Source organism: Vidua chalybeata, chromosome 9 (assembly GCF_026979565.1).
Source record: "Vidua chalybeata isolate OUT-0048 chromosome 9, bVidCha1 merged haplotype, whole genome shotgun sequence".
Taxonomy (NCBI): domain Eukaryota; kingdom Metazoa; phylum Chordata; class Aves; order Passeriformes; family Viduidae; genus Vidua; species Vidua chalybeata.
The window spans coordinates 12248059-12275057 of record NC_071538.1 but is presented as its reverse complement, the minus strand read 5'-3'; the positions used below and the strand labels follow the sequence as shown (position 1 = coordinate 12275057).

General features: G+C 40.4%; 1 protein-coding gene and 1 long non-coding RNA gene across 3 annotated transcripts in view; both read right to left on the bottom strand.

The window, feature by feature from the left end:
• Positions 1 to 3147: 3147 nt before the first annotated feature.
• LOC128792592 (uncharacterized) lies at positions 3148 to 7194 on the bottom strand. Its single transcript, XR_008432460.1, has 2 exons — positions 4593 to 7194; positions 3148 to 3838 (listed from the first exon to the last, which is right to left on the bottom strand). It is a non-coding gene; the product is annotated as an uncharacterized LOC128792592 (long non-coding RNA).
• A 1682-nt stretch (positions 7195 to 8876) lies between these two features.
• Positions 8877 to 26999, bottom strand: part of SPATA6 (spermatogenesis associated 6) — a 36261-nt gene continuing 18138 nt past the window's right edge. The window contains exons 9-14 of one of the 2 annotated variants that reach the window (XR_008432342.1): positions 26911 to 26951; positions 25653 to 25825; positions 16419 to 16518; positions 12979 to 13046; positions 10198 to 10254; positions 9035 to 9120 (exon numbers count right to left, since the gene is read on the bottom strand). Coding sequence is in view for 1 of the 2 variants with exons in the window: in XM_053950419.1 (XP_053806394.1) it covers positions 8940 to 9120; positions 12979 to 13046; positions 16419 to 16518; positions 25653 to 25825; positions 26911 to 26951 (563 nt within the window). In the remaining variant the exon portion in view is untranslated. Of the gene's footprint in view, positions 9121 to 10197; positions 10255 to 12978; positions 13047 to 16418; positions 16519 to 25652; positions 25826 to 26910; positions 26952 to 26999 lie in introns of both variants that reach the window. The other variant, XM_053950419.1, reaches the window with a different exon arrangement.

Genomic DNA, 26999 nt, shown 5'->3' with positions numbered 1-26999 from the left:
ATTTAAAAGAATATACGCTGTGGTGGGCACAGTTTATTACAAAGGAAAGGAATCAAACCACAGGCATTTCAGCAGGGTGGGGAGTGAGCAAACAGGGCACTGTGAATTCTCTGGTTCCTTGCACTGGAGTTCTGGGACAAGGAGGGAGAGGCACCCACAGCATCTTTGGCATGCGTGGATGGGCACCTGCCCAGGGGAATTGCAGCTGGAGGTCTCTGTTCCTCAGTTAAAGTGGGTCCTAACCAGGATCCCAGCTCTCATTCCTGCAGGGAGCACTGCCCTCCCTGTGTTCCTACCGAAGGGAACTCCACGAGGGTAAAGCTGGTGGGGCTCTCAGGGAGAGGAGGGCACAGGTGGGCTGAGTGCCAGCACCCTTCTGTACTTGTGCTCCCCAGGAGGAAAAAAAACAAACTCACTAAATTTACATGGTTGTTTCCTTTCTTCTGCACTCCCTTCTAACTTTCCCTTCCCCTCTTTTGAGTAAAATAACAAGATAAAAATAATAACAACGATAATAACAATAAACATACACAAAGAACCTATCAGAATTCCCTTCTTACTTTTACTGGTACAGGTCTAAAATCCTTCCAGGGGAGCAGGGAGGCCTACAGACATCCAGTGGCTCTGTAATTCCTGCCTTGGCATCCTGTACCACACCTGAAGCCACCTTCATGCCTTCCCTCCCTTTGTCTCACAGGCTCTCCCAACACCTCTGCGTGTCCATCTCCAGCACAGCTCACGGGGGGTGACTGAAGCGTGTTCCATCTGCCACAGGCTGGCACCCAGCTGCCAGTGCTGCCATTCCAGCACAGCCTGAGATCTCACCAGCAGGAGCTGCAATTCCAGGCAGTGCAGGATCACAGCCCTGCTGTCCAAGCAGGGCCAGATGGCACCACCGTGCCAAGGATAACAAACAGTCACTATGTCCTCAGAGCCCGAAGCAAAGTCAGCCTGAGCTGCCGAGTTGTTGCCATTTCTGATTCCCAGGAACAAGCTGTCCCCAGAAAAACTGCAGAGAGGCTCCTGGAGAGGGCACTTGAACAACTGTGAGCCACAGGGTGTCCCTTGAGGAGTCCCTGTGCCACAGCAGGAGGGTGGAACAGTGCATACGTGTGTGCAAAACAGGAACATCTGCACACACAACACCCAGCTCCTGCTCTGGGCTTTCTCCGCTGGGCTGCCATGGGGCTGCTTGGCAGCACTGGGGACCAGGCACTGGGATGGAGATCATTGGGAATGGCTCCTCTGCCACTCTCTGGTTTAGGCTAACCCAGCAACTTCTAATTCTTAATTTCTTTAATTCTTTATTTCTACGGGAAGGACCAGGGCAACTATTTTAAGAAGTTGGTAATTACTGCAGCCTGTGCTCCAACCAGAAATGCTGTTCTGTGACTTGCTCCTGTGGCTTCCACAAAAGCAGCATCCAGTTTAATATGTGAGACTCATAACCAGCTCACACAGTGCAATAGTTCACTTCAGTTTGAAGAAAAAAAATATTCTGCTGGAAGCACAGCAAGTAGCAGTGTCAATTTTTCATTAACCTACAGCCACTGTCTCTGTAGACTTACAGCTATGAGTAAGATTACAGTTATAATTTTTTATGGTCCCTAAGGGAAGGGAAAAAAAAAAAACTTCTCAAAACTTTTAAGGTCATTAAAAATCCACCTTTAAATTGGAGGTAGTTTCAGTTTACTCTCATATTTCAAAATCAAATCTTAGCTGCAGCCTCACATCAAAGCAGAAATGTCAGTCGCTTTGTTTCTACTTCTGTGAAAGAAGTTCCAGCTTATACATGAGTCGAATACCAAGTAAATAGATTTTCCTGGGGAACAAAGGCAGCTTTCTTTTGTTTGTTTTAAACATATGTAAATAGAGTCCCAGGGGCTGAGCTGCCTGTCACTTTAACTAGGTTCACACTCATGTCACTCCAGCTGGTGATTTCTGACCGACCTCAGGTCAGGACTGCAGAAGTTTCCCTCCCCACTCCTCCACAGCCACATCAAGCAGCTGCTCGTGCCCTTCCCCTCCAGCCTCACACCTCAGCAAAGGGGAGGCAGACTAACACGGATTCCTTTTTTGCTAGTTTCTTATTCTTTTGGGTTTGGTTTTGGTTTTAAACTGTAGTTACAGAATCACAGAAATACTTTGGTCCTCTGTCAAAGCCAGAGTGAATGGTCCTGAAATCTCTGGGCAGAGCAGAGCAGTGCCTGGAATCCCTGGATACTGCCAGTGACCAGCTGGGCTGTGCCTACACACCAGCCATGGATCAAAGGCTGATGGCACCCACTGGTTCATGGTCAAGATGATGGGGGGCAGGGAAGAAACAGGAATGGATTGCTAAGAAAAATGACCTTTTTCGGGGTTGTGTGTATTTGGTTTAGCAAGAGGGGACCATCACTCCTGGGCTTTCTCTTTTCAGTACCAGGCACTTAAAGGGTGGAGTGTGAGCCTCACAGAGCCAGAAGATGCCAGAGGAGCAGGACCCCTCCACCTGCTCCTGCTGCAAACAACACTGAGGGTAGGCTTTGATCCTTGTACGAGCCACACACTTCAGAGATGGCCTCAACGGTTCTTGTGGGTCCCTTCCAGCTCAGAATATTCTGTGATATCTACTCACTTCCTTTTTTTTTTTTTTTTAATTTAAACCAGCAGATCAATGCAAAATCAAGCACTTCATGCTTGTCATTTCCAAATGACTCGGGTTATATCTCAATCTTCAGTGAGGTTTTGGGTGTAAGACTGGGTAGCACCGAGGGATGCATCAATTTATAGGCTCTGCAAAAGCCGCAATTAAGGAAAATCCTCAAATACACGAGAAACCTCAGTTTTGATTGGCCACGTTCCCATAACTTCTTGATAATTCAACTCGCTCGAGTATTATTCAGTGTTTTCCTTCTCCCTGCCTTTTTAATCTCTTGACAAGTTTACAAAGAGAAGAATGGAGCTGAGCTGAGCTGCATTCCATCCAATCTGCTGCCTCCACAAACAGCAGAGAAGCTAAATGAAGCCCAGAACATATGGCACTGTGCTGACAGAGCTCCCAAACTGGTTCTGCATGAGCAACAAGGAACATCTTGAAACGCACAAGACATATGTGTTTTAGGAAGAAGATTGAAGTGTTTCATAATAAAACAGGACAAAGTGAAATACAAGTGCTGTATAAAATTTTAATTAAAAACTGGTTTTACCCCTCAACGTGAATATACAATATGTTTCCCAGATGGATTTCATATTTAAGTATTATCTAAACCAGAAACATAAATGAGACAAATAAAGCCTTCAAAAATGGCACAGAGGCTAAAATGTATGTAAACACTAGATGACTGTGGTGAAAACAAGGCAGGCAGGGAAAGCAACCTCTTAGCAAGTGTTTACTACTGGAATCCTGAATGAAACAGTTCCTACAGCTACAGTCAGAGTAGCAATACAAATACAAGCATTAGAATTCACCACCACTCAGGGATGCAAATGGTGCCTTTGTTACTCAGGAGTTGTCCAGGCTATTTCCTACACTGATAATTCATGGTATAGAAGTGCATAATTCATGGCATGCCAGGCATCGAACACTCTCCTCTTCTGCCCTGCTGCCAGGCTCCCACCCTGCTCTGTGTGAAGCTCTCTTGATTCCATGCCATCAGCTCCACAGGGTTATGCAAAGGCCTAGCCACAGAACAGAATTTTTGTGCTGTCTCCTCAGGAGCAGTAAATCCTTATGAACCAGGAGGGATGTTGTTTTGCAGCAGCAAACTCCTTTCCCCGAAGAGGTGAGAAGGTGGCTCAGATCCCACTGCTCAGGCTGCAGGGAGTTCTCTGCTGGGCCAGAGGCAATCACCCAGAACTGAAGGGAAATGCACACCAAGAAAAAGCACAATCTCCACATAGATCAAGCAAAGAGAAAGATTACAGTTCCTTTATGCTGCCATCCAGACAAATTATCACCACACTTCAGAGAATTTCTCACAAAGATAAAATGGGAACAAACCCCATGCCTTTGGCAAGCCAACACTGATAAAAGGAGCAACAGCCACATCTTTGAAGGGCTTTGGTTGATGATGTTTTGAATTCCATCGGGAAAGCAGCAGTAATCAAGGGAACTTGTGCTTAATAGCTCTTGTGCAATGGAAAGAGGAATATTGGGGGTTTCAATCACTTCCCACAACGCTGCTGCATTTGTTGGACCTGAAAGGACCTGGGCAAAGAGCAATTCTCTGCTGCTCCCAGAGACATCACCTAAGGCAGACACCCCTTCTGTCAGGGAGGCAGCTCATCAAGACCGGCCCTAGAAGTGCTGTCCTCTCTCAGCTTCAAGTGTTCTCACTGGAACCAAGAGGCTCAATTCATTGATTTGAAAGTTTCCTCAAATTCCTTGATTACTAAACAAATCTCATGAGAAATTCTCAGCATCCTGATAATGATCACTCCACAACTACTGAAGTAATTAACACCATGGCCTTTCCTGTGACCCAGAGATTCCACATTACCAGATTTACACAGCAAGAGACCACTGCTAAAAGGCTGAGAATTTTGTTGCATAGTTCAGTGTTTCAGAAAACATTTCAAGCTTAAAAATCGGGAAGAGCAGAATTATGTACCAAGTTATTCCTTGCACATGGAGTGGTAAGGCAGAGATTCCTTCCAGCGTTCTCTGACAAACCCATGGCACACTACACAAAATTTTCCACTGTCACATTGCACCCTTTGTTCCTGAGGAGAGAATGAGGATAAATGATGTGAGAGATGTTAACAGTGCTGGTTAGTACACAGAGCAAACAGCACTAAGGCACCAGGATGAAAAAAAAATATATTTTAAAAAAGATAAAAAAGATATCACAAGAGTAATCTGTGAGGATATGAACCCAGATCATGCAGGAGACAGAAGCTGAGCAAGATACCAACTGCAAAGATTAGCTCCTAAGAGCACATGTAGTAAAGCAGCTCATTATCTTTTCTAGCCCTCTCTGATCAAGATAGAAATCTATTAAATCTGATTAAGATTTGTTTAATAATTGTCTGATTAAAACATAATAAACCTGGAAAAATTAAAATAAAGCCTTTTTAGTAACCTGGAGATGAGCTGGGACTTTTCAGCCAGGCTTCCATAAAATAATTTCTTTAACATTCACCTCAGGATCCCAAAGCACTTCAGAGTCATTTAATTAAGCTTCAACAGAGCACAAACTCCCCATTTTACAGCTGAGGTAACAATGAGAAGGAGTTTGGAAAAGACTATTTAATACTGAGCCAAGCTAAATGTTCTGTTATTTTACCCCAAAAATAGATTCTGAACAGCTCCAGGTAGATTTTTTCTCCCCTGATAATTTTGGCAGCCTCTGAAGTAATAGTAAAATTCAAACATGTGATGCACAATCTAGAGAACAGCCCTCATCACTTCCCAAGCTGCTCAGATTTGGAGCATAGACACTGTTCCCCATCTATCTTACAAAGCTGCTCCTACCTGTTCCCATTATTCCAGCCATCCCTATACTTCTTATCCTCAGTGGAGCAATTTAAGCTTCTCTTCCTCCCAGTCAAAAACTTAGATAGGGCAAATCATTAAAGAGTTTGACATTTTTGCCTTTAATTCACATCAGGTCAATGACTTAGTGATTTCCAAAGCAGCTACTGTCAGCCAAGGATTTGCATTTCTTCTGAACACAGGCAGGCAGTTTGTCTAAAGCCAGCCCAAGATCCTAAACTGTACCAAGTTATTCATAGGAGAGAGGGAAGGGAGCAAGTAGGAAGCAGAGTCTGACTCACTAAAATGAAAGTGATTAAAATATTGCACTGATTGCATCCTGCAAGCATCACTGGATGCTGAACAGCTTTTGGTGAGAACACTCGTGGGTTATAACAACTTGGGGAGGGCAAGACAGACACAGACTTCACAGAAAAGCACCAATTCACTCCTCATCTGGCCCATTATTGCCAGATTTGAGTAGGCAGCTTTCCTTTAGGAGCTAAAACGACAGGGGTGGAATTATGCCATCCCACTGTCACTGGAACTTTGTAGACGGCAAAACACATGGAATGAGCACAGAAAATGCTATTTAAAGCTCCACTCAGGCACCTAGAAATTTGCATTTGAGAGAAGGGATTTAAATTGTATTAGAAGGCAAGGTGCACTAAACAATTAGAGTTTATTGCTGTGTTGGTTCAGTGCCTGAACCTCCACTTCTCCCAGGCTGCAGGGGCAGAGCAGCAGCCGTGCTGAGAGCTGGGTGTGCTGGCAAGGCCACCTGAGCAAAGAGAGAAAGGGAAAATGCTTCTGAAAACAAAGTGCCTTGAAGATTTTAGGGATCGATCAGAGCAATTTGGGTCTGAAGTCACATCCCAGAGGAAAGTTTTCCATTTTCCAAACTGGATTTCCAGCACAGTGCTGGGAAGACAGCACTCTTTGCTGTATCATGGCGTGAGCTGTGGAATGACTCTGACCCAGGAGAGGAACATCTCCTGCAGCAGCTGATTCAGAGAGACACTGAACACAAATCTCCCTCCCAGCTGGAGCAGGGCCAAAGACAGAGACTGTCTGCTCCAGTTGACGCTATGCTGCAAAAGAAGGCTACACTGAGAATATTTATACTGGTCAAAATTCAATAATGACCTTTTTTTTTTCTCCCATCCAGTTTTCACTTTTGCTGAAAAAAATTTAATCTTTGATGAGAACTGAAGGTTGCCATATTACCATATGCTTCCTTTTTTAGCTAGGGGAATCAAACAGATATCCTCCAGCCATCCCTTGGACCCTTTGAAAGCACCACCTTGCTTTTTTATAATGGCTCCCAACCTTTCTCATCCCCTTTTGTATTCAGTTCATGGCAACTTATGTCCTTTGTTAAACATACAGGAAAACCCCACAACAATCCCTCAGCATTCAGGCCTTCTCACACAGTGAACAAACAGGGACTGAAATCTGCTGGATTGCTGGGGAGGGAAAAATCAAAGAGGTTTCCTATGTCAGGGAGCCAGATCAGGCCAAAGGGGAGCAGCCAATCTTCAGAAGACTAACTTTTACTCAGCTGTGACACTGGGGAAGGAATGCACAAGAGAATATTGAATGAAAACTGCAGGATACCAGGAGAACACTGAATATTATGGCTCAAACACATATAGGAAACTGCAAGAACCTTCAGGTTTCAACAGATTAATTTTACACCAAAAGCTTGGAAAGTATTTCTCAGAATCTGCCCTGCCTATTTAGGATCTACTTCAATACAGGTACTCCTCTGAGCAAGAAGAAAACTATTGCTTTGTGGACTAACATGGGGTCACTGGAGAGAGCAGTGAACACCAGGTCGTGGTAGCACAACCCTTCATGGCCTCCATGCCTTCAGGGACACAACTTGGGAAAGTTCTACTTTTCCTTTCTGCAAGAAAAAGTGTCCTGGTACTTCACAGAGTGACTCAGCACTTCTCCATAGCATGCCCACAGAGGGTGCCACTAATGCCCTCTGAAAGCACTAATGTGCTAAATGGCAGCAGGGACAGGAAGTTATCAGTGTTAATCCACTTCAACTGGTCCAACAGTTACAAGAAATAGAAATGTCAGTATGTGAGACACTTCCTCTGAGAGTGCCCTTGCCTGAAACAGCAGCACACAGCCCCCCCACATGCTCTCCCACCAGAGGAATTGCTCACCAACTGCTTTCTCAAATCAATTATGTTGTCTCAGCATTAAAGGAGGGAAGGCAGAATAGACTGACTTTTTGTTTATGTAGGCATGCTGGCAGGTTCCAGTCATATGTTGTGCCATCTGTACTGCTAGCTTTATCCTCTATCTAATCACAACAGGTAAAATGGCATCGGTGGAGCTGCCTCTGTTTGCTCAGAGAGGGAGGCAGCCAGAACAGGCATTTGTTTTTTCCGCATTCTGGAGGGAAGCAGGAGATGGACACTCTTGCCCTTTCAAAACATTCAGCTTTTCAATGGATGGGCAATTTGCCCTGGTCTGCTAATGTGGGATCTGCTCAGTGCAAGGCTGAAAAGGTTCCATCCCTGGGGAAAGCATCGAACTGCTGATGAACATTTGGTGGCCTTTAGCAAAAATGAAGTGATTGCTGCCAACAGGATCCCAGCAGACCCGGAAGGACAGGCTCCAAATTAGGTGGGATTGTGATGCAGGAATTTCAGAAGGCCTGTACAGAACACAAGGAGCTTGCTGGCTAGCTCTGGTCTTTCCCCCCGCGCAGTCCTTTCTTATTCATATTTTTAAAATGACAAGTGTATTGGCAAATGTCATGGCTGCATTTAGGAGAACAAGGAAACGTTCAAATGCAAAGGCTGTGTGAAGATGACCTTTCATCTCACACAAAGGCTGCTGGGCTGGGTGGTTTTCTTTTAAAATCTCACAGTATTAGAACACTTGTGACTAAAGGTGATCAAAACCACTTCAAATACATGCCTGTGGATCATACAGTACCAAAGTTTGTGCCATTCTCCAAAATAAACAATTCAGAGGCAACTGTCTAGAAAACAATTCTCTTTGTCCTAGGTGGGTCACTTTTAAATTAGCACTCACATTCACCTTCTCCTTTGGGTCCCCTCTCTGACCAACAGGACATATTGCTTCTTCAACCAATTCTGTTAGAATTGCTAAATGGATTTAGATATTTAATGAGAACTGGCTGCAGCTGAAACCTGAGTTGATGTCACACAGGAATATGCAGCAGACCTATTAGTCTTCAAATGACTCCATGTTCAGAGTCTCAAAGGAGCAACACCATCTTGCTTATCTGTGGAGGGGATTTATTTGTTAGGGATTATTTGTTTCTTTTTCAGGGCATGAATGATAATTTTATTTCCTTTTTTCAGCCCAGGCCAAATCCCCATTTCTCCAAAACCCTGCTTAACCATAAGACACCTTAAAAATAGAGTACAAATGTTGTATAAAAACAGGTTTAGTTGCAAATACTGTATACTGTGTGTTTTCAGGTGAGTTGCTTTCAGGAATGTGTTTTGTGGTCTGAAACAGCACCAGCAGTTTTTTTGTACATCTCTCTGTATATTTTTGCGAGACTCTCCTCCAAGATTGCTCTGTGAGGCTTCTCTTTGTACACAGCTGCAGGACCAGACCAACATTCACCACTATCCAAGTGAACAGGAGTGTTCTGCTGCACTGGAGAGCTGTCAGAGGAAAGAAGATAAGAAACAATGATCAAACCAAGATATGGAAGTGGAATCAGTGGCACAAAACCAGCAGAAATACCAACGTAGAGCTGCTTAGCATGGATTACCTTCCACAAACCAAAATAAAAACTGCACTGCAGCTACTTTTAAGAAATAGGAACCACCCCCCACCATGTTATTCATTCACACAAATCCTCCCCCACTTATCTGAGTACACTTTGTAATGCCCCTCAAATAGAATTAATTTTCAGAGAACCTACAGTAATTTTGCTGTATTTTTGCAGCCTGTGTGACTAGGCAAGAGCAACACAGTAGGATTTTTGTGTCCTTTGAAGGTGAAATTGTAACCACAAGCAGCTATTTCAATATGAAGACAATCTATCAGGGGGATATTAAATTACTGTGGTTGCAGCTGTAAAGTGCTCTATTGGAAGCATCATGGATTAAGTTTTCTACCAAATATATTTTGATATAGTGGCAATCCAGGGTTACTTCCCCACCCCATCTTCTGTGTCACTGTTTTAATACCAAACACAAATATAGACTCATCTTTCAGTTGCTTTGAGAAATTATTCCTTAGATCTATGAAGTAAAATTTATACTCTGCAAATCATTATGAAACACTGACAAGTCTGAATAGTTTATATCTCAACATCATGACTATCTGCTTCCTCTTGATACTTTCAAAACAAAGGTTTGTGTCATGTAATTAAATGAGCAATTTCCCTGTAATAAAGCATGAAATAAGAAGCTCAAAAATCATCAGAAAAAAAAAAAAAACAACTGAGCTGACATTTTTCACATCTGCTCAGAGATTTAGGCACTTAAGACACTTAAAAATTAGGACTGAGTTATCTTCAGCTTTTGCAAATGTTCTCTGGGAAATGAAACTGGAAATGTGAAGTTTAAGGTGACCATCTTCACTTAGGAAATGGATTACATTTTACAGGGAAGCTTTACAGCTTCTTATATACATGTAATATATTAATTATAGTGTCTTCTGCAATCAAACCAGTACTTAATTCTTCATCTTCAAGTTAGTATCAGCCAACATATGACAAAATTGAAAGAAACCTTAGGCCACATCCATGAATACATGTATTCAGCTCCATCAAAACACAAGGTTTTCATCTGAAGAACAGAAAATGGGAAGAAGAGGAAGATGTAGGATCAGTTTTCTAAATTCACATCTCTAAGCATCTACTGTCCCATGGAAAAAAAAAAAAAACCAGAAGGAACAGCTTTTGCTTTTAAACTTCTTACATTCAAATATTAGGGTGATGCCAACCTACACCAAATAAAACAAGACCTCTTGTGTGGCTCCAGTATTAAAAAGAGAGGAAGGCTACTTTCACACTTATTCAAAAAGGCTCCATCATTTAAAGTCAGTCAATGGCATGGAGCAAATTTAAACCTGTTTATCATCCCGAGTTAACTATGCCTCACCCTTTGGACACAAAGAAACCAACCTACCAACCAAAATCAACAGAGCAGTTATACAGGCCTGTGTCAAATGCAGAGAAGTCAATACCCTGGGGACTCAACAACTGCAGTTTCACCTCCTCCTTCCTGCAGTTTGTGGTACCTCATTTCTGATGGACAATTCTCAGGCCAACAAGCAGGCACAGCACATGTAACTATACAACAAACAGCTCTGACACTCTTTTCTTTGGAATCCATTTCCAGCAGCAGCTTTGTGCTTGCCTTTTTTTCTCCTAAAAGCTCAGACACTTGAAAAAAGCTATAGAGACTCTCAAAATCCAACACTTTAATTGCAGTAAAGACTCAAAAACCAACAGTAACTTCTACAAGTTCCTTATTCTGGTACTGAAAAAGACATAAAAAGGCTTAATTTTCCCTTCTATTTTTGGAGGGGTGTGTGTGTTTTCATGCATTTCCATTAGCCAGCCCTTGTGCATGAGATACCTGGACAAAGCTACAGCCAAGTTAGGGAAGATTCCCTCTCCTGTCTCAACTGGAAACCAGCTGACAACCTGAGCTAAGCAATCTGGGAATTACACTCACAAATCATATTAACAGCAGGATTTCTGCACGCAACTCCCTGCTCTGAAATACCTGTCATATGCTTTTGTTCCCTCATACATCTCCTTTAAGAGTCCCAGAAGTTCTTTTCTGAGTGAATCATATACTAAATATTTCACAAAACAAAGACCTTTTCCTTACTCCCAGTGGTTTTCAATCATCCATCTACTTTACTGCCAGCATTTGGTCGACAGTAGCCTGTCCTTCCATGAACTCTGTGTCTGTCCTTGTATCCTGTTTATGAGCACTGTGGCAAACACTCAGCAATCCGACTGTCCTCGAGGCCTTTATGTCTCACCCCCAGTGCTGCTGGCCTCTAAACCCAAGGAGCAGTCCCTTCCCAACCCGAGTGCCACACTTCATATCCCATCACTTCAGCAGTCGAGTATTAAGGTTTATTTTCTGTTTTTTTCATGGTCTGCAGTTTCAGCATAAATCTCCAAGTCCCAAAGCTGCCTCAAAACAAAAACTTGCGCTTTCTCTCTTACAAACACATCCTAAACAATTTAATTGCCCCAGCTGTCAGGACAAAGGATAAGGGAGCAGAAAGGCTACACAGAATGCAAGAGTGAGCACAGGTACAGGAGACACAACTGCAGCAGCAACTTCACAACCATATGGAAATCAGAGTAATCCCTTGCATAGAGGGGATTACAAATCACAGGGATTTTTAAAGAAGCCAGCAAATCAGAAATGAACTTTTTGGAGCTTATAAATTTCAAGTAAAAGTTTGTTATGGTACCCATATTGAAATACCCTCCTTTCAGGGGTATACAGTGGTGATTTGGGGTGCCATTGTTAGAAAACTGTGTGTATTCAACCAGCAAAATAAAGCCCTTTCTAATGGCAACACCTCTCAAGTATAGCACCACAGTTCTAGGACTTCTCCCTTAATATAAAGAAAACCAGAAAAGCCATAGGAGCCCAAAAAACACTTCCAATACTTAGTATCTTTCCTCCAATTCAAAACATTGTACAAAATACTGTGTGCATACACATAGAAATTCAGTATTGGTAACTTCTACTACAGAAATAATCAAAATCAATTTAATTGGTATCTTATAAGTAAATCATTCAAATTAAACCGTGGTGTCATGGTTTGGAATAGGAAGAAAATTTAGGGAAGTGATGCAAAAGCTTTTTGTGTAACTGCCAGTCTGTTGAACTCCTCATGTATGTGATGAGAACACAGAGTAATTAATGTGCATAAACCAGGTTTTTAAGATCTCAGGTTTCCAAGACAGCACCTAAAATACAGCATGCTGTATCACTAAACTATACCATATAAATTTGCTGCATTTTTTTTGAAAATGCTTCTCTTTTCCAAATATCTGTTTTGCAAAAAAACCAACCAACCAACCAAACAAACAAAAAAAACACACACAAAAAAGGGACAATCCAAAAATCTCAGCCTCAAACCATATTACTAAATAAACATAAATTTATTTTTGCACTCCCATAGTTGTAAGGAAAAAAAAATAACCAAGTGATTATTTTAAAAGTGACATTTGCCCTCTGGTTGACAAATTCCAAAAACTTCTGCCCAAGAATCATTTTTATAGCCAAGTCCAGTTCCAAACCCAGTGTTTTATGAAGACTAAGCTACACAGTGCCAAACAACATCAAAGGCATAATTATATTTAACTCTATTTTGCTTTTAGGTGAGAAAGCTTAGTATGAGTAACACCTCCTAAGACCTTTTCCCTGTGCAATGTAGGACAAAGCTCAAAATGGGAAGAGAAATTTGTAGCTAAATGTAAAGGGCAATATTGAGTATGACTGTTTTGTCTCAGTCAGAGAAAAACTCCATACCTGGTCCGCAGCTCACTCACAGTTAAGGGCATATTATCTGAAGGTTCTCTTGTCTGAGGCAAATCATCCTAAAAAAACCCAGAAATCAAATTCTCATTAGCTTGGTTTCTGATTACAATGATCTCATTTCAAAAATACTTTCTTTCCATTTAGAAGACTATTAAAGTGCTTACATTTCTTGGGGGAGAAAGGGACAAAGTGTAATGAGCCAAATGCCATTTATGAACACTTTTAATTAAGTTCAGTACAATTCAGCTAATAATTTTCAGGTAATAAACTGGAAAGAATTTACAGACAGTGTAGATCTAGAGAACTACGCAGACAGCAGAAGCTTCAATAAACCCCAATAAACACGTTGGCAAAATACTATGGAACCTATTACTTACTGCTTTGATGTTCCTTGCAGAAAAGGGGAAAAAACCCTAAAACTTATTATGTTATCTATTTCATGTGTTTTACAAGGCAGAAGCATTCCACACATCTCAATTCTTGAACTTCATATCCAAGGTTGAGCACATGCTTACTGAACTTTAAAAATAATCTGATACACTTAATGACCCTTCAGTCAGGTATTCTCAGTTGCTAGAATGCAGTTTTACCTTCCAAATGCTATCTAGACATTAATTAACCCAAATTTGCCCTCTTAAGTAAGAAAGAAACAAAACACCCATGTGGAGGGAGCCAGCTGCTCACCTGGGATGGGAAGGTAGAAATTCCAGCACACACAATCACGTTCACTCTACTCTGAAGAGCAAAGACCTTACTTAAGGGGTGATATTAAGTGATGCTTTCAGCACAAGTCAGTTGCTGTAAGGATTACTAAACTAAGTCATCTTTCATGCTATAGGAGAAATAATTGGAAAAAAAGACTGCAGTAAAAATAATCACACTTGCTGGTAACACAGAACTGGGAGAAAAGACAATAAATATAGTGGTAGATGGCAGTAAGATGCAGAGCAAGCTGAACAGCAGCATATGGGTGAGGAAAAATCTGAAAGAATTTATTGTGGTGAAATACAAGGTAATAAGTGTGTTTGTAAACAGAAGAGCTCTCTTCCTTCAGCAGTCATAGACTACAAAGCACTGAAGAGGAAATGGGGTACAGTGGTAAATAAAATTCTGCAGCATTTGCCAGAGGCAAATTATGTTCTGGAAAGCAAAAGGAGATGGAAACATTACAATACTGTCCCAATGCCACAGCAGAAGGGTACAGTGGACACCCCAAGGAATCTGCAGCAGAGCTCTAGTCACACTATTTTTGTAGAGCACTATGAAAAAGAAATTTTGGAAGACACAGCTATATGCTTCTGGGATTGGTTATTTAGTATTAGGCTCTTTGGAGTGAAACAGAATAAGAGGTACTTCTTAACCTTTCAAAGTTTGAAGAGGATCTAGACTGGAGCCAGAATCTGCTCACCACATTGCCAGTACACTTGCTTTACTACTCCCTCAATTTCAAGATGAGCCATTTACCTCAGCCATCCACTGTGCAACACCACAGCCTCGATTTTGGGCCATGTGGGGAAGCACAACCAATCCTGGTGTATTTTACAGCACTCACTGCAAGGAGAACTGATTTTTTTTCTTTTTTCATCAGGTCAGCTGCTGTTAGCATAGCTTTCACGAGGCAGCTCTACACAACTATCCAACACCACAGGACTTCTCTGTAGTATCCTTCCCTTCCTTTTGCTCAGTGGAAGAAAATAGAGTGAGAAAAATGGTCCTTTGCCAGCACTGGTTTGATGAGGTTGGTAATTAAAGACCCTAATGGCTGGATTTTTTAGGGCAGAAACACCATGTTTGCAGAGTCTTTTTGACTATATGGAGGGACCATGTAACCAATCATCCAACTCTCCTTATCATAAAGTCATGGTTTGAGGAAAGCAGTCAAGAACCACTGGAGATAGTTCAGGCTGTGCAAGTGTTCATTGCTATGAATGCTATCAGGAAACCCAGTTTGTTATCTTAAGTTCATTGAAACATTAGGGGAGCATTTGACATGATTTGTACCTATTCTGCATGGCTGAAACACAGAAAAATGTCATGGGCATCTTCTATTTGAGAGGCAGCAGCTCACAAAATCATAACATTCATATAATAACTGGGGAGGTACAGCATGAACTAAATCAGTCTTAGTATGCATGACACAAGATTTTTCTGAGTTAAAAACAAAACCCACAACAACTAAGGTAAAAGTGAACATTGAACAGAAATGAGAAAATAACCAGATTAAGTGAGAATGAGGTGAGACAATGAGCTGCCCAACATGGCTAAATCTGGAGACATGAATAAATAAACAAACAAACAAATAAATAAATAAGGATTTCAGAGTGAAGACAGATGTTCTTCAATCCATCTTGCAGGACTGGATCACTTCTGCCATGGGTTTCCTGCAGTCGGTGGAGTCCCCCCATCCCAGCCAGCACAGCAGTGCTGCACCTGCCCTTGCTGTGGGGAATGTGATGGGGGGACATCAGGGCTCCCAAACGTTTTATCCCACTTCCCACTGATACAAGGAACTGCAGCTGAGGGGAAAGGTGGACAGCTGGGGACAGTAGCAACTTAAAATTGCACCAACATTCAAAAGCAGATTTCTGTCAACATTCTGTTTTCGAAGAGAGAAACTGAAGAAAAGAAGACGCCTTTCTCCACTTTGGGAGACTTATGTCTCTTCTACCCCATCAATAACATTTCTGAGTTAGATTGCCAGAGCTCCTCATCATCTTAGACCATAATCATCATTATGATCATTGTATTATAATCATCTCTCATCCTTACAACCTTTCTATCCTACCTTTCTTTTGCCTCACCTCACACTCAAGATTCTAAATTCTCTGCAGATGAACAATCTTCTTATTCAGCTGGTACAATGCTCTGGCATTTTTTTGAGAAACTGTTTCTCAAAATCACAATAGGAAAATTTTTTGTCTGTCTAAAACCACACCTCAAAATTTCATCCAAGGTAAAATATTCTATTCCTGGGTGTAATCTCATTAGACAAAGAGCTCTGTTCATTGATAGCCAGGTAATTAAAGGAAAAAAAGCACACATCTGAAGAATAATATTAGCTCTAGAAACAGCTGGATACATGCAGCTGTGGATGTGCAGCTGCACATCATGTTAAGCCTTGATGTTCTACACATCTGTAACATTTTTTGCTTAAATTGGGAGTGGAGAATCAGAATATAGAAAAACCCACACCCCAATATAATTGCTCTCAATAAGCCATGGGAGAGTTGCCTGTACTACTTCATAAAGGCAAAAGATAAGGAGGCTTCTGAAATCAGTGTGAAACAGTTGAGCTCACACACCAAATCCATATTTCTACAATCAAGGCTGTCCCAAAGGACAACATTATAATAAATCCAAGACTGTAGGCACAGTTCTCTTTTTCAGCCATTTCAGAGAAGGGAAAGGATTGAGTTTGCAGTCAAACTTACAAATATGAGGCGCTGTCTAGCACTGTGTGTCCTTAAAATATTTTTTACTCTTTTATGGATCTCATCTCCATTTGCTGGTGAAGGCCATCCAGTGCTAAATCTGCAAGAGGAAGAAGAAAAACAAAGTGAAGAAATATTTTCTTGTTGAAAAACTCATTGATTCAGATTTTTTTTCATTTTAATTATGAACCATGCATTACCTCCTTCTACTTGGAACACACACAATGTTTCAATTTTATTCTTTTTCTCCTCTGGGGTACAAGTAAAGAACATTTCAAAGCAGTGCATAAACAGTATGCAGCCACAACACCAACAGAAGATTAAAAACATTGAAAATGTTGATGATTTTGTAACTTGAGTAATATTTCTGTAATGTTTGTGTGGTCCCTACAGAATAAAAAAAAACTATACTATTCCCAGTGATCAGGTATCATTTGCCTCTCTTTAAAGGAAGTATTGCACACATAAAGTTCCTTTCACTGGAATAAATCTAAAGGAAGGTAACCCAATGCATGCAATTTGGAAAACACATGGAGTCAAAAACTTGCAATTGCAGTCTTTATTTCACAAGAGGAACTGCATTTTTTTTTGTTTTTTTTTGTTTTTTTTTTTGAATATTAAAAACTAGGTAGCTTGCTTGGTATGAGTAATTTAAAATAAACAGCTACTTTTGGATTTTACCTTGTTATATTTTGAATTATTTTTTTCCACTTCACTAAAAAAAGCCCTTCTAATCATTCTCAGAAGCTCATCCTCCTGAGCAAGTTCAGAAGCTAACAGAAATTTCATATCAATAATTATTCTCAGTCTCTTAAGGGAGGCAACTAAGATTTTAAGAATAGGATCGTTTACATGCCAACCATGTACATTAAAAAATACATTAAGAATGTATTTTTTTTTTAAGAGACACCAATAGAAGGAAAGAATAACTGGAGGAAAGTTATGAAATGCTTACTTACACAAGCTCATCACACTGGAAAGAAAGAGAGCACCAAATGAAGATTGTGCATCTTCATTTCAATGTTGCCTACGCTCTGAGAGCTTGACTTGGCACCCAGAAAATCCCAACTCCTGATGTGGTATCATGCTAATGTGAGCATGGGTCACTGGGCGAGCTGGGAGCTGGCACAGCAGGCACTGCAATCTCAGCTACTGAACAGCAGCCAACAGCAGCACTGAGCTGCCATTCCCTGCCTGGATCAGGAGCACCAGGAACACTGACATGCTTTGGTGGCTTCCCAAATTTGATGCAGTAGAGAAACAGCACGACTCTGAACCCTGAGATTCCACAGTCTGCTCTGTGAATCAGACTGGGACTGGGAGTGCCAGCTTTTCTGCCTTCCTCTCTCCCAGTTATCACATTCCCTGCATTATCCAGTCTATCACTCTCAAATCCCCAGTCTGATTGTGCCTGGCTCAGATCACCTTCACCAAACCTCCAGAAATTTCAATACGGCTAAAGAACTGCCCAGCTCCTTTCAAAAAGAGCAAAGCAAGTACACAGAGAAAGCTTCAGTGCAAAACAAGCAGCCTGGCAATGTAAACATTAATGGAAGCAGGATCCCAAAAGTGGGAAGTGCCAGATTATCCTGAAGGTTGCAGGCAGGCAACCTGCATAGAGTTCTCTGCAATCTTTTGGATCATTCTTTTTATTACCAGAGACAGAGACTGAAATAGAACTAGAAATTGACCAGTTTTCTGGTTTTGAGTAATCTTCTTCTATTTCTTTTTATATAAGCAACTTATTTGGATTCACTTATTGTTGTTTGTACGCCCAAAATATCTCTCTCTTGGTTCTAAACAGCACCAGTATTTTCAGCTTATTTATGAGTTTCTTTAAATCAATTCATCTACTTGAAAATGCTTCTATTTTTCTTCAGGAAAGGGTGCCAAGAAATGACAAAATGTTGGAAGTATATAACATATAATCTATATGGGGATGTATTTCCACATTTCTAACGATTTTATCGTTGTTTATCCTTGGATCACCACAAGCAGGAATTTTCACCAAATTGAGTACAGCATTCATATTACTATCCTGAGAATTTTACAATTAATTCCAAACCCAAGAGCATGTATGGCAAATTCATACTGTGCAGTTCTTTTGCATACTAGAATCCAGCAATCTGTTGCACTAAAAGATTTCACATAACTTCTAAAAGAAAGTAAAATGGTTTGAGAATTTTGTTAGGGGAGAAAAGCATTGCCTTTAAAGAAATAAAAGTGTGAGTCCCTTAAGCAGAAAGGAATGTTAATTTCCCTAATGCAGTCAAACCCCATTTGATGTACTGCATTACAATGCATGTGCTCTATCACTTGTGTTTTGAAAAAAAACCCTCTTTTTTTTTTTTTTTTTTTTAAGAAGAGAGGAAAGGGAAAGGGTCTGCAGTGACACTATCATCTCATGGCTTCCCATTAGAATTTACAACATTTACTGATATTAAAGGACCTCTGAAATACATGTTTAAAATCTGCATCCTAGATGCAGTAAGAGTGAGTCATTTCCCACTTGACAAATAAAAGATAGAGCCATGAAGTCATGGCATTTTCCCTTATTTATACAGCAGCTGCTGTTCTGCCAACACTAAGGTTGCTTGCTCTGGGAAGTTGGAATAGATTGCCTCTGGGAAATAAATTTTATGAAATTCATATGTAAGACTTCAGGTCATTGTTATTAATCGTAAATTTACAAATATCTTTGGAGATAAATGTATTTACTTTTGGGAAAAAAAAGAAAACCCAGCTTGCTATTGTATTCAGTTAGAAAATACATGGCTATGTCTGCAAGATGATTTAAGTACTTAATTCAAGAACTATTAAATTCTTTCTCCAGGTGATTTTATGATCAATCCACTAGTGTGCGCTGTGGTATAACAAATGTTGGCCTCTCACACAGACCCCAAACTTCATTTACCAAAAAAAAAAAAAAAAATTAAAAAAAAAAATCAAAACCTTAAGTGTGATTAAAAATGGTATCAGCTTCTTTTAAATTAGCTTTTCTAGTATTTTTATTGTCTAATTTTAGCAACAACTATCAGGTCTAATCCACGTTTAAAGAATAATATTAATATTTGTCAATTGAAATGCAACTAAAATAAAATCATGCCTGAAACACAACGACTATAATCTGAAGTGAAACCTTTTTATGATATTCTAACTCTCCTACTGGAAATACTTTATAAAACAGGCTTTATTGTACAGCTTCTGGGAGTATAAATAAAGGGATTCCATTTGCCCAAAATCACCAATAACAACTCTTTAAAATGACCAGCTACTTATTTATGTGATTAAGGTGTCACTATCATATTGCAGTGTTCAAAGGAAAGTAATTTCATTTCAATGACTGTTTGTCCTGATAAACGAAATAAACTCCTAGAGCTGTATTCTTTGTCATACCTTCAATTTTCCCTGGGACTTGCAAACATTCTGCAGTTACATCAGTTTAAATTGTTTATTGATTCCAATAGATTGTATAAACACTTTGGAAATATAGCTCAGTGACCTAGAAAAAGCCAGATCAATCAGAGAACTTTTCAAGATTAATTTCAAAGATGTTGTGTTGAGTCCGATCAAGGAAACAGAACCATTTTCCCTTGTAATGTGACTAAAAGGCATTTATTTTCTTTTATGAGATAAGGATTTTTTTAAGGTCATACAGACAACATCTACCTTGATGGGGAAAAAAAAAAAAAAAAAGAAGAAGCCAAACAGACAGTGTAGATTTTGTGCTAAAGATTATTTTCATGTATAATTTTATCCGTTAGGATGAAATACTCCATTAGAAATGCAAACAGGATACATCCACCCATCTACTCTACTCAAACAGCCGCTTGCAAACTTGAGAGCTGTAATAAATAGGCATTTTTAAATGTCAGACAATCCAATCATCCACTTGCACATAGCAAAAACATTAATATCACATTTCAGCAGGAGATATTAATACATTTCACATCAGCAGAATTAATGCCTGAACCTTGTGCAGAGTTTTTGCAGTGGCTCTCATGACCCCTTCCCCCACCACGGCACCCCCTGCCTTGGGGACAATTCTGTGCATGTGGCCTCCACGAGAATTCATCAGCTTCAAAGACACAGTCCTCCTGCTGAGCAAAGCCACATACAAGGACAAACCATCACAGGCCAGAAATCAATGAAGTCCTGTAGTACCAGATTCACAACTGCAGAGAACCCTACTGTCATTGGGGGGAAGAGGGAGTAAGAGCACTTAAAGCTGAGTATAACCTGAAAAAAACACAATCTGCAAGAACTTACACATGGAACAGGAGAGAGCCTCAACAAAACCAAAAATACTTAACTCCGAAATAAAAAACCCACCTCACATCTTTTATATCTATGCAGGTTTTTATTCAGCATTCATAGTAGGGAAGGACACTGCTTTACTCTCATTTTAGAGACATGAGGAGGTAATTCAGAAGGACAGACCTAGTATGCAGTGCATACTGCTCTGTAAGGAGGCACAAGAGAAAAGCTGGGCTACACTTCAGGGTTTTCCTGGTCTATTTAGTCAAGGACACAATTTTGGTTTGCTTTTTTTTTAAAGTGAATGATGCCTATGATGCAGCTCTGAAGTGTTTTGGAGGCTCTGTTTGTACATAGAAGCCTGAATTGTAATGAAGTTACACCAACACAAACCCCCTCCATTCTCACAATGTTGGAAGTGGAGGAGGGTGGCTGCTTTCACAGTGGCAGGATTATTACTACAAGCAGGAACAACGACACACAGACAGGGCCTTAAATCAGAGCACAGATGCCTAAATATTTGGAAGCAGAAGCTGACAGCTTAGCTGTGCACCAATTTGCTCTCCCTCTTCAGCAGGACATGAAAAAAAAGGTAAAATTTCTCATGCTTTCTATGTAGCTTCTCTTACCTTCAAAAGCCCTGTTTATAGATGGACCTTGAAGCACTTATGAGATGTGCTGAGTTCAGTGTTTGAGTTCTTAGCAAATGTTTTTTTCCCCCGCTTCTTCTCATATCCAGCCCTTAAAACTGTGGCAATATACATCATGTAAAAAGCGAAAGTTAATGGCAGACAGCTTCCGAAATTTCAATGCAAGTCAATACTCCAGCTGAGCAGTTGCTCCCAAAAGGTTGAAGTCATTGTGGTACTAAATCATTAGTTTGTCACAAATTGGCTGCACCTCCTTATGCTCCTTGCAAGATTTTCCATTACCTTCTATCTTCTCTGAATTTATTAATTTATACACAAAATGGCTCTGACAGCAATCAATTTCAGATTTACTTACTGCTGCAGCAAAATCAACCAATGAAGATGACAAATAGTACAGATGTTGGTCAAAAATATGTAAAAAGGCTTAGATATTGCTCACTTTCATAGAATATAGTATGAAATAACTATTTTCAAGTGCTGATTCCAGAAGTTAATATTTAAAGGAAGCAAAAGAAGTAAACTTTCCCAAGAGGTGAGACTGGTAAACCCAAAACCTTCCTACCAAAGAAAATTCCAAAAATCAGAAATAATGACTTTGAAATGGCTAGAAAAAGAGAGGAATCCAAGTTGCAGCCTCTCCTGAGAGCAAGCTTTTTCCTAAGAAGTCTGCAATATTCTTCAGTGTTCTACTTTTTAGCAGAAGTTCTCAAAACTTAAAACATACCCTCTCACAGAAGCAAACCCTGTCTCAGGCTGCATGCCAGTCTCTAAAATATCAAGTGAACCACCTGTTTCTGGTTTTTGCTGTGCAATAAAATAACCCCCAAGATCCTGGGACGATTGTTTTCAAGATCACTGAAGCCAAACATTCTGGTAACTGGTGTTTTCAAGGACTTCACATTGGATCTAATATTTCATTAATATCTATTAGTATCTGTCATTATATCTATCATTATCAGTATCTAACTTCATGCTGTTATTTCCCTAGTACTAGGAAAATGAGAATATAAAAAGATGGTAGCAAAACAATACAGGAATATTACAGAAGGGCATCTGATCCAGACACTTAACCTCTGTCTCACTTCAAAGAGAACTTAGGTTTTTGTTAAATTTTATAGCAGGGAAGATCACGTTTCAGCAGCATAACCAGGAGAACATGAAAAAAGCTATCGAACTGCACTTCAATCTGGAAACAAAAGTAGAAGCATGCTATTTCCAGAGCAGGAAAAAGACTCCTTTGATCCCAAATGCATGAGAAGTAGCTTTGCCTCTCACATATCAGAAAGAGTCAAATACTCCCATGATTGTTGTAGTCTCTTGAGGAAAGGATTTTTCTTGTGCCAGCACACAGCTCTGTTCAAAGGACTTTTTGACCTTATGGAATCCATCTCACTATTTCTCCTTTTCTTTCTGACAGGTACTTTGCTGCAGGTTTCAGTGCTGCAAGGAAGGCTTAGCTTGTAAGTCCCCAAGAAACCCCCATCTTCTAGGAGTGTGTGAGGATGCCTGTGCACCATGAAAGCAAGGACTGGACTGCAATTTTGCTTTCTTGAAGCAGCACTGAAAAGACAGAGTATGAATGCTCTTTCCCAAAGCACCCAGGATGCCCAGGGTGCTCCTCTTTGCACAACCAACCAAACAATTGCCTTGGCACACTGTGGGACACACACGATGGGCAGGAACTCGAGGGACTGTGAGTGCCACTGGTCTGCACAGGAACTGCAATCAAACCTCACAGAATCATGGAACAGTGAGGGCTGGAAGGAACCTCTGGGGGTTGTATGGCCACATGACTGCTGAGTGTCAGCTTCCAACGTCAGCAAATGCTTTCTTTAGATGATGTACATAATGAAAAATGTAAAAAGAAAGCAGGAGAAATCAATATTCAAAACTTGGCTGTCTTGTTCAATAGTAAATCTATTTACAGTTTTCCTTCTGACTGAAATCTCAGAGGAAAGGGGAAGAGGATTGATTTGTGGTGTCTCTAGCAGGCTCAAAGAAAGGGACTGAAAACTGCCAGGGAGGATACAAAAGGGCTCAGAGGACCTTGCACAACCCCAATTTCTGCCTCAATGAAAAGTATTGCAATGGTTTAACAACCACGCAGCAGGGCTCTGGGACGTACTCCCAAGAAGGCAGATAGTCACTTCCCACTACTTTTTAAAAGAGAAAGGGAAAAGAGGGAACAAAAGGTCGAGGTGGGGAGTCAAGTTCCATATTGACTGTGGGTTGACTAGCATTAAAAACAGTAGCCTGTATATGCTAAGCAATTTGTCTCTGTAATTCAAAATAAAATTGAGGAAATAAACACCAAATACTGTGAGATAAGACTCCATATTCTTGCAATTACACTAACACTGCTTTACTTTTAGTGCACTGATTTCCTCTGTATTTCTATGATCTGAACAGCAGCGTTTGCATGCATTTCCAAACATTGACCTCTAAACCATGTTTGTCATTCCAAGTATAACTCTCAGTACACAATCAGCTAAAACCATTGTTATCTCAGCAGCATGAAAAAGAGATCAATTTTTTTAGACTATGCCCTTTATTTCTCATTTTGATTTTTTCTTCTGATGACAGAAGTAAATGGTTACATATTTTACATAAAGAGACATTACAGCTCTGAAGAGCTGAGAACATTTGCTTTAATAAGAAGAAAAAACATAATTTCACAAGATCAGAAATCTCTTCTGGAGAGAGGCTCATAAAGAGAAAAAGCAAGAACATTCAGACAAGTTCAAGACTGACTGGCAGACGACTAAATTACTATGCATGTAACAGCAGCTCACAACATACAAGACTTTCCTGCTACCAATAGAAGGCACACCATCAGCTCTAAATAAAATGTGTATATAATTTAGCCCCAATCCCCTAAAAAGAGTTCAGCTGAAGAAAGGATAAAAAAGTTACCATGACAATATCTCTTCCCCAGATATGGGTAACTAATGCACAAGCATTGTCAGAGGCGAGTGGGGAGGCAGACAAGATGACAAAGAAACCTCCTTCAAACCCCAGATACATCCTAAACTCTGTATAACACTTTCCAAGATGCACTATTACACAGAACAGCTAACAAACAAGTTTTCAAGCAGAGGAAGCTGTTAGAACACCAACTTGATCTTTGTGAGTATTAAAAATTCAGTCCCCACCTGCCATCTGTCATTTTTCTTTTTAAAGAAAAAAACTGAGACAGTTTTTCTATTTTGGAAACAAGCATTAGGCTGCATGTAGGCTCTAAAATGCAACCTGCAAGCATTGACTAACTTGGTACCAACGGTACCAGAGCGTGAACTGGTCACCAAAGCACATTTTCAGCATTTAGGATGGGTGCTCAGTTTAATCCTTAGTTTCTCCCAATTGTTTTATCTATTTGCTTACTCAGGCCTAGCTTTGCATACAGTTTTTCTGTTCCCAGAAAGGCAACCAGGAACTTGCTACTTGAATGTACAAGAGAAGTACCCAGAACACTCAGCAGGAAGCAGGGAAGAGAGGGAATAGTCTCCTTGAAGGACTGGAGGGCTTAAGCATGAAACCATCTGTTGCTTTTTTGACATTTCTTCCATTTCACCCTCATAAAACACTGAAGCTGGCCCAAAATATTAACCCAGGGACCGAAATCCACCAAATTAAAGGATATTTGAAACTGTCCCAAACCCATTTCCACTCGGGTCAGTGGAGATAGCTAAGAAAAATAATTGAAATATAGCAATTAATATACACACAATAGCGACAGAGGTCCACACTCCCACTCAAAAATCATAGCCAAAATCTTAGGATGTCAGCAAAGTGAAAAGATTGGAAAATAACACACTGAGTAGATTAAAGCTAGCCCAAGCATGTTATGCACACCAGTCACACATCTGAGTACAGAACAGCCACAAGTACATGCTCAAAAACCCCTGTGAAAAGTCAGATGGAAAAAAGGTTTCCAAGTACCTACTGTAAAGTTTACTTGGCATTTTTACGTATCTGTATTTACATTCCTGAGATTTCAATCACCTCTGAAACAGTGATGATTCATTTAAGTAGTGTTTTATTAATTCTCTGTTCCAGATGAATACTGGCAGCCTAAAATCCAGGGTGTCACTGTTTCAGAGATTTTCACTGCCATGTTACTAGGATTGTAATCATCAAGCAGAGGTGATGGCAAACACAGCAACAGGAAAAGTCAAACTACAATACAGCTGTTGCAGGAAGATTTTTCAGTCTCTTCAACCCTCACACCTTGCAAACTACAAACATGCAAACTACAGTCATGCAGGCAATGCTATCATCAGCTCATGTTCCTAATTCCAGAATGTCATGAACAAAGCCAGGGCATTACCTTTCCCTCAGAGAAGATCGACTCAGCACAGAACTTGGAGACTCCTGAACTGCTGGAGGTGCTGAACACTCCCAAGAAGCAGCAGAATGGGACTCTCTGTTGGGGGGATCTGGGCTCACACCCTCCTTGCAAACAGCAGAACTGTCCAAGCCTTTTCCACTGGTAGATTTTGCCTGAAAAATACCCCAACAAACTAAAATTTATTACAAATATCAAGATGTAAAGTTTTCATGTTTTTATTTCTTAACCCCAAAGGTTAAAGATTGTATATTCATTCATGAATATCTGTCTGCTGGGGAAAGAACAAGGACCCTAATTTCAGACAAAAATCCATGGTCTGAAGTAAATCAACAAGTCTCAGAGGAATCTGCTGGTAACTAACCAACACCATCTTATGTGAAACTTTACTGCAATGGCCCTTTTATCAACTTTTCTGAGTGCACAACTTGAAGGCTTCCCAGGACTCTCACAGATTCAGAATAATGCCTGAGAGTCTAAACAACCCATGGAACAATCCAGAGGCAGCACAATAGATTAGATCCACATGGTACACAGAACTACAGCTAATATAAGTTTAGGGTCTGACAAAAGCGTGCTTAACATATATACCAAGGTTTATCCTCATAATTCCCTTTCTTTTCTCTTCCCTATTATCATCAGTTTTCCCAGCCATTAGGAAATCTAGGAAGGCACACATAACTAAATGCCTAAACCCACAATTTTTAGAATACTTCAGGAACACAGGCAAAAAAACAACTAAATGAGGATGTAAAGAATAAAACCTCCCAAACCCAAAACTACCCTGACATTAATCTTTAGATTATTTAATACAGAAAGAAGCCAAAATCTGAAAAAGGAAGGATGTGAAATAACACAACAGTGGTTCCCCAGTTGTGGCACCTTCACACACATCACCAGAATGAACAATGCTCTCAGAATAACTGGCAAGGCAAAAGCAAATAGCCTTAAAGGCTCCTCTATGGCCTTGCTGCAAGCCTTACGGCCAAAGAAAAGCTAATTCTGTATGTTCAGGCAAAAGCATCTTTAAAGAGTGCTAAGTTTCCTTCTACTGTTTGTAAACAACCTGTCAGCAGGCCTTAACTGGGCTAGATCAGATTTAAAATGTCCTTTTTCTTGCTTCTGATACTACAGTAGATAACGTTTCAAAAATACCTATGCAAGACATCCCAAGAAAGATTGGGAAGCTCAGAGCTTCCCAAAAAACAGTGTGTAAGCAAAACCACTTGAAAGTACTCACTTCAGTTTTCTTGGGTCTGTAGCTGTTGAGAGGAGAAGAATCTGGAGAAGGAAAAAAGGTCCATGACAGAAGAAATCAAAAATACATTT